Here is an 11,405-nt window from a genome sequence, read left to right on the forward strand (position 1 = left end):
AATGATGTTAATGCTAAAAAAAAATTGTAATAATGGCTGTAGCCACATAACATGCTTCGTGGCTGAACGAAGGGCGCTGGGAGCCATAATTTATTGATACTAATTCGTGCATTAGAATACTTTATATCAATGAGCCTTATCCACAATGACGTTTTATGACATCACGAGAATAAAAATGGCCGCGATGGTTGGGGGACTGTTATACAAGCGCCTATGGAGAAAAATTTTTGATTGCTCATATTTCAGCCAGGAAAGAAGATATCGAGTTCTAAACAAAAGGTGCAGTCAAGTTTTATATAAGACATTATGATAAACCAGTTTTGTCGCGTTTCAATTTTTTTTCTAAATAGTGTACGTTTTCAATAGCTTTTGTTACTTTATAACCATACCTGTCGGTTAATGGTCGATATCTCCATGCCTAGCTGAAATATGAGCGATCGAAAATTTATCTCCATGGGGGCCTGTATGGCAGTCCCCCAACTATCGCGGCCATTTTTATTCTCGTGATATCATAAAACGTCATTGTGGATATGGCTCATACTGAGGTGTTAGGGTTGAATGGGTTGAACTTTTCTTTGAGATCACATGAGATGTTTGATGACGCATGACCAACCTCCTCTGCCTCTCCATCTTCCTATTATATTAAAGGTTTCATTTTGTATTTATAATCTTGCTAACAAGTAAAGTTTTCATTGTGGGATTCAAAATGTAGCAGCTTTACATCCACACCTCAAAATGAATGAATCTTTACAGGCCTGCCACAGATTTTGACTATTTCACAGGCTTGTTACCAGTTTATAGTACAGGCCTGTATAAAATGCTACACAGGCCTGTTGTACACAATAGAGCAGGTTACAGGCCTGCTAACATACAAAAACGACTAATTCCATGCCTGTACCAGGACTAAATTTTTGTAACGGGACTGGATTGTTGCAGAGACACTTCTACTGTTTTTCATCTGTAGTGCTGTATAATGGGCTGAGCATAGCTGAAAGCCAAGCTTAACAGCCACTACACTTTCAAAGCAGTATTTGATAGCTGGGGGACGCGTTCTGACGAAAACATTAATTCTGGTGCCATCCTTTCTTTTGATGCAGTATGCGTGGGTTCACCAGTCATAATAATGTTACAAAAAAGGTAAACAAACAAGTTTAAGGGAAAATGAGGAATTTTAAGTTTGATTAGGAATCATAGAAAAAAAAGTAGGGAAACAAGGGAGGTCACCTACACCTGCAGATATAATAGTTAACATTTAATCCCTTATTCAGTCTTGGTCTTGCGATATAGACCAAATTTGGGATTAAACGTTCATTAGTATATCTGCAGGTGTAGGCAACCTCCCTTGTTTCCCTAATTTTTTTTCTATTATCCCTAATCGAACTTAAAATTCCTCATTTTTCCTAAACTTGTATCAGGTAGTAATGATGTTAACATTTCGATGCAATTTAATTAACACCTAATGTCCTAGAAGTGATGTATATGCTATTAAAAGTTGTCAGGTTGTCATAGTGATGGGTGTGTACATTTTCTGGTTGTCCTTCATGATGAAGTTGTTATAATATAGTGTGGTGATAATGTGTGAGGTGTTATGTTGGTGGTAGTGTTGTAAGTAGTGATGTGGTCAGGATCATGGATAATATATATGTTATACATGGATTGCAAATGTACATAAAAAGTGTATTATGAATGGTGTACAGTCTTTGTAATACGTCAAAAAAATTTTTTACAGACTTGATATTGGTAGAATAACACAATTCTCTCAAAGTTGCAGAATGTTTTAAAACATACAGAGCCTTGTCATCAGATGGTAGTGTCTTGTTATCATCCATAAAGTTGTTTTGTTGTTGGCCGTTGCCTAGTTTAACAGTTAACTACTATGACTGTTTGTGGTTAGTATGTTGCTCTGGTAGGTTAGTGTAGGGTAATCTCTGACTAGGTGATGGTGAAAGAAAGGATAGCTACTCAATTTAAAGAACACAACTGTGTTTTATTTCTTAAGCTATTAAAATCTGATGTAGGATAAGCTAATGCTGAATTATCAAGTGGATGAGGTGTGAATGGCAATGTTTATCATGGCGGTGTAAGCATATACTTACACATACTTGGCACAGATGAAGGAGCAGTAACTGTTCTGTTGTTTTTTTAAGCAACAGAATGTGGTGAGTTGGCTTCGTGTGAAGCTACACCACAGTGAAACGTTAAGACAACTATGCACCTGGCAACGGAAACTACCAATATTCACTCATAGAAACTCAAGTTCATTCCATTGCTATTTACTAGAAGAATGAATACTAGAATCAGTTTTGTATAAAATATTGCTTCCTCTGCATAAAATAGCTGGTTTCAAAGTTTGTCCCATAAACTTTTGTTACAAGAAATGTTTCACCGTTTTTGATTGTCCTTAATTTAAGACATTTTAACATACAATACTTTTAGTGACTATTATTGAAAAGATGTTTGTTGAATTGTTTGTTGTAATTTATTCACATTGATGGTATTGTATGATGCAATCACCTAATCAGTTAGTAGGTAAATCAAACATATTTCTTGTGTAAACTGAGATTTCCACTAATGGACCACAACACAAACATGATCTCATATGACAACTATTTGATAGTTCCACTATAAGAAATGTGTAGAGGAGTCCATTATTTTGTATGGGCCTCATTCAATTACTACTCACAAGTGAGCAAAACATGTGTTAACAAAATCTACTCCAACTACTTGTGTACTGTATAAGGGGCACGAAGAGTGGATGGATTAGGTGGTGTTTAGTTAGAAGTATCCAATCCAGTATGGGGTGTCTTATCTATGATTTGATATTTAGTTCATAGGATTTTGATTGGTAGAAAAGTTTGGAATTGTATGTTTATGATGGGACCCACCTTTATAGATGTGGGTGTGTATATTAATTCTCCTTATTAGTATCAGTTGACATTAGTGTCTTAGGTTTATTGAAGTGTGGTATTGTGTTGAAAGAGACCATCTTGTTTATGCTTCACCAAGTTGGCTATCTCACTAGAGGCCCTTTTAATGATCACAACTCTTTGATTCAGAGCATGTCAAGCTACGTAACAACATCAATAGTCCACCAAATGATGATAGTGACCAGACAACATCACCACTAGCTGAGGCTACTGTACCACTTAACAAACCACTCAGGATCACCACTAAACCTCCACTACCTGCCGATCAGTCCCCCATCAATGATTGATGTTAGCAGCCGTTTCTTGCACACTGCCTTTGATTTCACCCTGCATGTAGTTAGTTTTTTCATTATACAGTGGAACCTCAGTTATCTGAACCCCTTGGGACCAGAGGTGGTCCATAAGTCTGAAAATTCCGTATCTCTGAAACTGTGTATAAATAACTTTAAAATAGCATAAGGAAAAAATTTTGAATTATTATTTTCAACTACCCTAATAGAACAGTCACTACTCTAATAGAGCAGTCATTTCCGTAGTTCGGTTAACTGAGAATACGGATAAGTGGGGTCCGGATAACTGAGGTTCCACTGTACGTTCTTCAAAATTAAAACCTTCAAAATTCATATTTTACTGTTCCTACGAAAATTTCTGTTCAAAAATAACCAGTTATACGGTACTCATTTTATTAGCATGCCTTAATCATATGATCGTCACATATTGCACTTCATCTTCATGGTGTTTAGCTCGATTTCTTCCAAACCAAAAAAGGTTTGAGGTTTGATAGTTAACCTACTACCTACATAGCAATTTTCATTAGCAGTTTTACCCTGTACACCTGACAACATATTAGTGTTGAATGATTGTTAATAACTCCACAACTGTTTATCTTGTAACTTGTTACCAAGATTGGCCTTTAAGTGTGCGAAAGGAAAGAGAGAAAAAAAAAGAAATTAAAATGATCTGTGAAGGTTTTTGTAACTCTTGAATGCCTGTGGCAATTATACTCAAACTTGGTACATGGACTACTGAAGGTGAAGAGCATTTCCAATCAAAAATTGTCTCATTTCATAAAAGCAGCACGGATGAAAATTGTGTCCTATCAACAACCACTGGAGTGGCATACTGGCTCCACATGACACACTACCATGTGTCTTACAACACACACACACACACACACACACACACACACACACACACACACACACACACACACACACACACACACACACACACACACACACACACACACACACACACACACACACACACACCACTGTCTTCCAAATAAAGCCCTATTACATTGTCACACTTGCCCAGTGAAATATTGTGTGCTATGAGTCAGTGCTGGCAAATTGTCCCAGGACAGGATTAGTACCGTAAAGGAGTACATGTATGTCTCACAGGTGAAGTGTGGGCAGGTCCCCATCAATACAGCTGCGTAGACTACTTCCCCAGTTAACACCAGGTCCCCGTTAATACAGCTGCTGGGTAGACTACGTACTTCACCAGTTAACACCAGGTTCCCATTAATACAGCTGGGTAGACTACTTCACCAGTTAACACCAGGTCACCATTAATACAGCTGGGTAGACTACTTCACCAGTTAACACCAGGTCACCATTAATACAGCTGGGTAGACTACTTCACCAGTTAACACCAGGTTCCCATTAATACAGCTGGGTAGACTCAAGAGTATATAATGTGGGAGGGAGAGTGTCGAACTACGCTATAGCCTGTGAAAAATGAGCCCGTTAAGTGTTTCCGGATATTTACGGATGCCTACGTGTATTTACGTAATCTCGACTGGTGTTGATAGGCACTAATCGACACGTCTATGTCAAGGCGGCTAAGACCTCATGGCCGCAAGAACCAAAGCGAACGATGGCTGAAACCCCTTCGAGACATACAGTGGTTCAGCAAAATGTTGTAATGTCCAGTGATATTGAACGGGAAATCGATTATGAGTTGCAAGATGGCATCGCCGGTGACAGTGAAGGGACTGAAGCGAACGCAGTAAGTGAAGAACGAGGTGAAGGAGTGCCTGGAGAGGAGAACAACGGTCCTGTAGAGATTGGGGAGGTGGATCGAGCGGAACATGAGCTTTTTCATCACGAAGTGTGCGAGCTGGGGACCAATGATTTTCCGGATCTGTGTTTTGTTAAAGCACAAGACGACGCAGGGAACTCTATGGTAGTGATAACTCAGCAAACACTAATGTTTCACCGTCCATTTGGCTTTACTTCGCGAGTCCAAGTAACCATCAGGGGAATGGAGTACGAAGTTCATGTGATGATGAAGAAACTGATTTCAGGTACCTTGATGAAGTCTGTCAGGGATGTGAAGGAATTGTGCCGTCAATTTCGTGCTGGCTCTGGATACAAATTTTGTCCTGGTATTGACCCAAAGTATTACAACTCGCATTATTTTGAAACTATCCGCTTTGATATTAAAAGTGTGAGGAAAACTGCAGAGCCTTTTGCCCGAGTAGACTCAGTAAACTGCAATCTATGGTTTTTGCTGGCCAGCAATGCAACTGCAGCTGAAAAAGCATCTATGGAAGTTCACTGTACTGCTTGTAAGAGGCTAATCCACTATTTGAATTGCCAAAGACGCCGTACTTTAGCAGAAAGCCCTAGTCGAAAGCTGAAAAGGCAATTGTCATCATCACGGGCCAGGCTTTCATATATGTCTCCAGCTAGCCAGAATAAGAGAAAATGCCATGCGCAAAGTGAGAGATCCAATTTATTACGAAAGTTGGAAAAGTGTTCCGAGTCAGATGTAACGTTGAATGATGAACAACATGACGAGATGTGTGCTATTGTGGAGAGTATTAGGACTGAAGAGTTGGAAAAGATTTTACTTGAAGGTAGTGAACACGGAGTTGGCGATTTAATGAAGGAGATCTGGTACACTGATAGTAAGCGTCAGAAGCAGCAGTTCCTGCATGATCAGTCCAAGAATGGTAAGCTTTACAGTACTGTTTAATTGATTATATTATTATTATATGATTGTTTGTCAGTTTCTGGAGAGCGAGGTAACAGATGGAGCATGATAACTGTTAGAATTGGTCAGTTACTTTGTATGTTGAATCCCATTTATATAGCACTTTTATGTTTAGCCTTAGCAGTATATACCAGGAGTCCTGCAGCTTATGAGGCTCTTAAAAGTTTTGGAATTTTGCAATTGCCATCCAGGTCAACATTACAAGCCTACACTGGAGCATTTATGCATGAACCAGGAGCAAGCAGTCAGTGCATAGAGAGGCAAGTTGCTCGTTATATAATCTTCAAGGAACAGTGCAGAGAAGCTGGTAAACAAGAGCCCAAATCGGATGGGGTACTCATATTTGATGAGGTGAAAGTTGCATGTCAACTGATGTGGAACTCGCGTAGCCATCAGCTGATGGACCTTGCCATGACCCACCAAGAATTGTCTTCCCTTAACGACATTTATAGATTATTGAAAGAACCTGACAGTGTACAGCAAACATCTTATATACTCCAGTTTCTATGGCGTGACCTTACCAGTGAATTCGACATTGTGGGACCTTACTTTACAACTTCTTCTTCCATGGAAGGGAAATTTGTCATAGCATGTGTTTTAGAGACAGTCAAGCTGTTTCAGTTTTATGGCATGAAAACAAGCCTGTTGGTTTGTGATGGTGCATCTTCGAATGTTTCAGCCATAAAAGCAAGCCACAAACACAATGGAGTATATTCAGTTGCTCAAAACAAAGATGATATTTTTGAAGTGAAACCATGGATGGTGAATCCATTCAATCCACCTCATCACATTTACTGGCTAATCTGCCTATCTCATCAGGTACGTACCAATCATAATGCACGAATGATTTTAAATTTTCACTTTCTACCAGCTCAAAAATATGGTGAATGCACTGTTCTCTTCAAAGAGCACTGGTACTAAGCATTTTCAGCGCAGTGGCCAGTGCAGGTTTGGATGGGATACGATTGATGACTTGTATCAACGAGAATTGAGTCGAGTGAAGCTTAATTGTGCAAGAATGGTACCAAAGCTGAAGGAAACTCACTGCTTGCGGGATGCGTGGACTAAATTAAATGTCTTACCAGCAAAGATAATGCAGGTAATAATGTGGTTTTGTGAGAAATGTGTATTTATGTCATCTGGCTGTGAAATAGCAAGAACAGGTATTGTCAGAGCTCCACTGGCATATTCATCAGGACCATACTACACCTGAAGAAGCAGCTAAGACAGCTGAAACATTGGCATACTTGGAAGCCTGTCAATGCCTGTTTGAACATGGGTTTCTGAGTCATGAAAGAATTAGAGGTCTCAATTCTGAGGTGCTGAATAACATCAACAAGGGATACCGCTACTTTTCCGGATGGCTTACTGATCTGCTCGAATGCGGTATTTTACTTTGAACATATGTGTGAGATTTTAGTTTTCTTTCTACAGACCCAAATTTCCCACACACTTCCAACACACAAAGGGAGTTCCTGTCATGGCAAAGTAAGCTGATTCAGAATGTGTATTTTCTATTTTTCTATTTGTAGCATGGGACCTTCTACGGATAGATGTCTATGGCTTTAATGCCTTTGCTAAATGGTTTTTTAATTGCTATCCAACATACTTTATTTCACCCCTTCGAATTTCTGGATCTGCAGTGGAGAGTTTGTTTAGCCAATATAAATACAGTGCTGGTGGAAAGTTGGATGCGGCAAACTATGCAACAGCAAGATGTTCTCATTTGGTTAAGCAGTGTGTTGCTAGCCATCAAGCTGGGAAAGATTATCGAGACCAGTCTGTTGGAATTGAGCTACCATTAGTAAAGCACAAGTATGGTAAAGCAAGCACAAAGGACTAGTTAACTTGTAATATATTGACCAGTGTATTAATGTACTACTTTATCTTTATTGAAATTTCACATGCACAATATGTGCCAAATCATACAGTCAAGAATGCATGTACTATATTGCAGTGAACTTAGCCCCCAGTTGCGTGTGATGAGTTAACAGTGTGTTCCGTAAGTTTACTTCTACAGTGGATGCCACACCCTTCTTAGTTGCTAGTTGTTGTTTCATTGAAGAGACGAACTCTTGAATTCTAGTATTGCACAATTTCCTAGTAAACTCTACAAAAACACTTTCTAAAACTTCTTCATTGAAAGTCTCGATGTTTGGTAGCTTTTGGGCCAATACAGTTTTAAATGATTCTCGTAGATCATGACGTGCAGCGACAGTAGTGTGTCCCACCTGCAAGAAACAACACCAGTTATAATTCAATTTGCAAAGGACAACAACATATTTCAAAATATACACAAGTGTTTGAGACTATCACACCCAGTCATGGTCTCTAATAAAGATGAATAGTTTTTAGAATTTACTATAAAGTTAAACTATCTACCAGTGTTCACCTTTATTAAATGAGCCCCATATTCATTTAACCCTTTTGAATTGACCACCTGCTTTAAGACCATGTCCACTTCATGAAGGTATGGTACAAAAAGTGGATCAGGGAAATACATGTAACCCCTGTCACGATACTTTAAGTATCCTGGAATGCACAATTTGTCCTTGGTATTGATAGCTTGTAGCACAGTGATTTTTTGAGAAAGGACATTTCTTTGGTCATCAGAGCACTGTGATTTCCTTGTATAGCGCATGCAACATACTACAAAGTGCTGCTCCTCCAAAACGGTAGTACACGCCGTCTTCATCTGTTCCTATTGTTACACTCCCAGACTCAACAAGTTGTTTCTGAAATCGAGTTACATGTTCTAATAGAAAGTGGTACACAGTAGATGACACTGTTATCATAACCTTGTTACAGCGGGGAACAGGCATTCCATTGGCTTTACAAAATTCCAACCATGTGCTTCGAAGGGTATTCACAGGGTGTTCAGCCAGCTCTTGGTAATCTATGTCTTGCAAAGAATATTCTTCACTAAGCAGGAAAACACTACAGTAATTATGCCAATCTAGCTGGAATCGTAATGCACCTATCAATGTCAAGCCCCACCCCACCCAGTACGGGCTATGTGGGGCGTTAGGAGGGGATTTGAACTTAAATTTTGCCCCCAGGGGTGGGGAATTTGAACAAGCGCTCTATAGTAGCATAGATCATTTACAGTAGTTTTATACATGAAGCGCTAGAGAACATGTGATAAAACCGCAGCACCTCGTGTACCTTTGTCACTGTGGCTTCTGTTTTTACAACACGTTGGTTGTCAAATCCCCTTCCTATCCCCACCTCATAGGGTAGGACTATGTGGGGATTTGACCTGATAATTCACCCCCAGGTAGGGGAATTTGACTTTCCACTTGATCAAATCCCCACTATATCCCCACCCTCCCCGTATTGGGGGGGGGGGGGGGGTGGGGCTTAACATTGATAGGTGCATAAGAAGGAGTCTGGAAGTTTCTTGCTGCTGATGTAAAGTGTCCCAAAGTAACGATGGTGATGCACAAGCACTTCTCGAAGAGGCTGCTCTGATGTACACAACACATTTGCAAAATCTTTCAGTAATCCACCATCATCAAAAGTTTCCTTCAGTTTACTGATTACTTCCCACTGTATAACCTCACTACTGATACTTTGTATTGACTGCAACAACTCATCCCTCTCTGATTTCTTCATTGCTTTAGTTTTACTAGTTTTGCCCTTCTTTTGAGAGGTTTTCTGCTGCATGGCTTGGGCTGCTTGAGCCGTGGTTGCTCCAGCACTTGAACCTTTGCCGCTTATAAGCTCTGAGCTTTTTGTTCCCTTTGAACTGCTTGTTCTTAGACTAGCCTTCTTCTGAGCAGGTTTTTGCTTTGTGGCTAGGGATGCTCGAGCCGTGGTTACAGTTGAGCCATCGTCGTTTGTGGACTCTGATTCCTTGGAATTGCTTGCTCTAGCCTTCTTTCGAGGGTTTTTTTGCTTCGTGACTTGGGCTGCTCTAGCTGTGGTCGCTCCTGCATTCGAGTTTTCTCCATTATTTGTCTCACACTGAGTTACGTCCGTCCTTCTTTGCTTGCTTGCCGATTCTACTTCTTTTTCTAACAGTTTGCGCCGTGTACTTCGTCTTCTGGCACCTACAACTCCATTCTCAGTCGAACTGCACTCAGCCATATTTGTGACGCACGTGCATATAAGCGTGCGTGCCCTCAACCCACAGCATCGCACGCCGGTCTCACCTATTTACACTTCTTGTCGAGGCCATAGGACTTAACGGGCTCATTTTTCACAGGCCATAGCGTAGTTCGACACTCTCCCTCCCACATTATATACTCTTGGTAGACTACTTCACCAGTTAATACCAGGTCACCATTAATACAGCTGGGTAGACTACGTACTTCACCAGTTAACACCAGGTCCCCGTTATTACAGCTGGGTAGACTACGTACTTCACCAGTTAACACCAGGTTCCCATTAATACAGCTGGGTAGACTACTTCACCAGTTAACACCAGGTCACCATTAATACAGCTGGGTAGACTACTTCACCAGTTAACATCAGGTCACTATTAATACAACTGGGCAGGTCCCTATACAGCTGGGTAGACTACTTCCCCAGTTCATATTAATACAGCTGCATAGACTGCTAATCCCTTAGAGTAGTTCATCCACCTGAGTTAGGTGTTGTTTAGGAGCCCAGGAATAGGTGGACACAGTTTAGTGGATAATATGAAACTGATAGGTTAACAGCATGAGGAGTTATGATTAGTCAAACATGGGATTTTGGAAGGTTATGAAACCGCTTTTTGTAGATCCGATCACATTTTTTGCTTTGCTTACCTCACTACTGTAATAGAACATACACTTGTACAAAATACTCTAATAGAACAGTCAGATTTCACTGCTGACAATCAAGGATGTACCAAACTACTTATAACATGTATTAGTCTATTGTACACCTAATGTACATGTAAAGTCACTGTGTGATTGCTCTTCTATAGACCTGCTATTTCTGGAAGTCATTGAGGCAATATTTAAAGTGAGACACAGTTATCCTCATACAGCTAACACTCACCATACACACACAGAGACTGCAATAATAATTGTAACATTACTCCAAGATCCCCTGATCCAATGTGTTGACATGGAGGACACCATAGACTACATCAAGAATGAGATACCAGTGAAGGTCATGGATAATGTACAGGACACTGTTGAGGCTGTACTGACATGTGACATCAACGTGAGGTAACACTACAAAGACCCTTTACACTCAGTGATGTGTTTGATTAGGTCTTGGTCCTGTTGGTGTAGAGACTTGTTACTGGTCCCACTGACATCAACTCTGGGATATTCATGTCAATAGCTAAACTAGTCACTGGTGTCTATGATACAGAAGCAAATCACAAGGTAGTGTCACCACATCCTAGACTAGTCTCATCTCATCCCCTCACAGGTTGGAGGAGTTGCGCAAGAACCTTCAGTGTCCTCCACTAAACAACCAGTATACACAGAGACTATACTACAGGATGACATGTTCCACACACCATCACTAATTTCA

At 40.2% G+C, this 11,405-nt stretch overlaps 2 protein-coding genes across 2 annotated transcripts in view; one reads left to right on the top strand and one right to left on the bottom strand.

Annotated features, from left to right (window-relative positions):
* LOC136238917 (spectrin beta chain-like) overlaps positions 1-11,405 on the bottom strand; it is an 81,336-nt gene that overhangs the window by 43,123 nt on the left and 26,808 nt on the right. The window lies entirely within an intron of this gene.
* On the top strand, positions 4,599-7,881 carry LOC136238904 (uncharacterized). The gene is made up of 7 exons (XM_066029541.1): positions 4,599-5,889; positions 5,947-5,994; positions 6,046-6,749; positions 6,802-7,029; positions 7,085-7,316; positions 7,365-7,418; positions 7,463-7,881. The coding sequence occupies exons 1-7, from the start codon at positions 4,809-4,811 to the stop codon at positions 7,771-7,773; spliced, it is 2,658 nt and encodes an 885-aa protein (XP_065885613.1). The 5' UTR covers positions 4,599-4,808; the 3' UTR covers positions 7,774-7,881.

Source organism: Dysidea avara, chromosome 11 (assembly GCF_963678975.1).
Source record: "Dysidea avara chromosome 11, odDysAvar1.4, whole genome shotgun sequence".
NCBI classification, from domain to species: Eukaryota; Metazoa; Porifera; class Demospongiae; order Dictyoceratida; family Dysideidae; genus Dysidea; species Dysidea avara.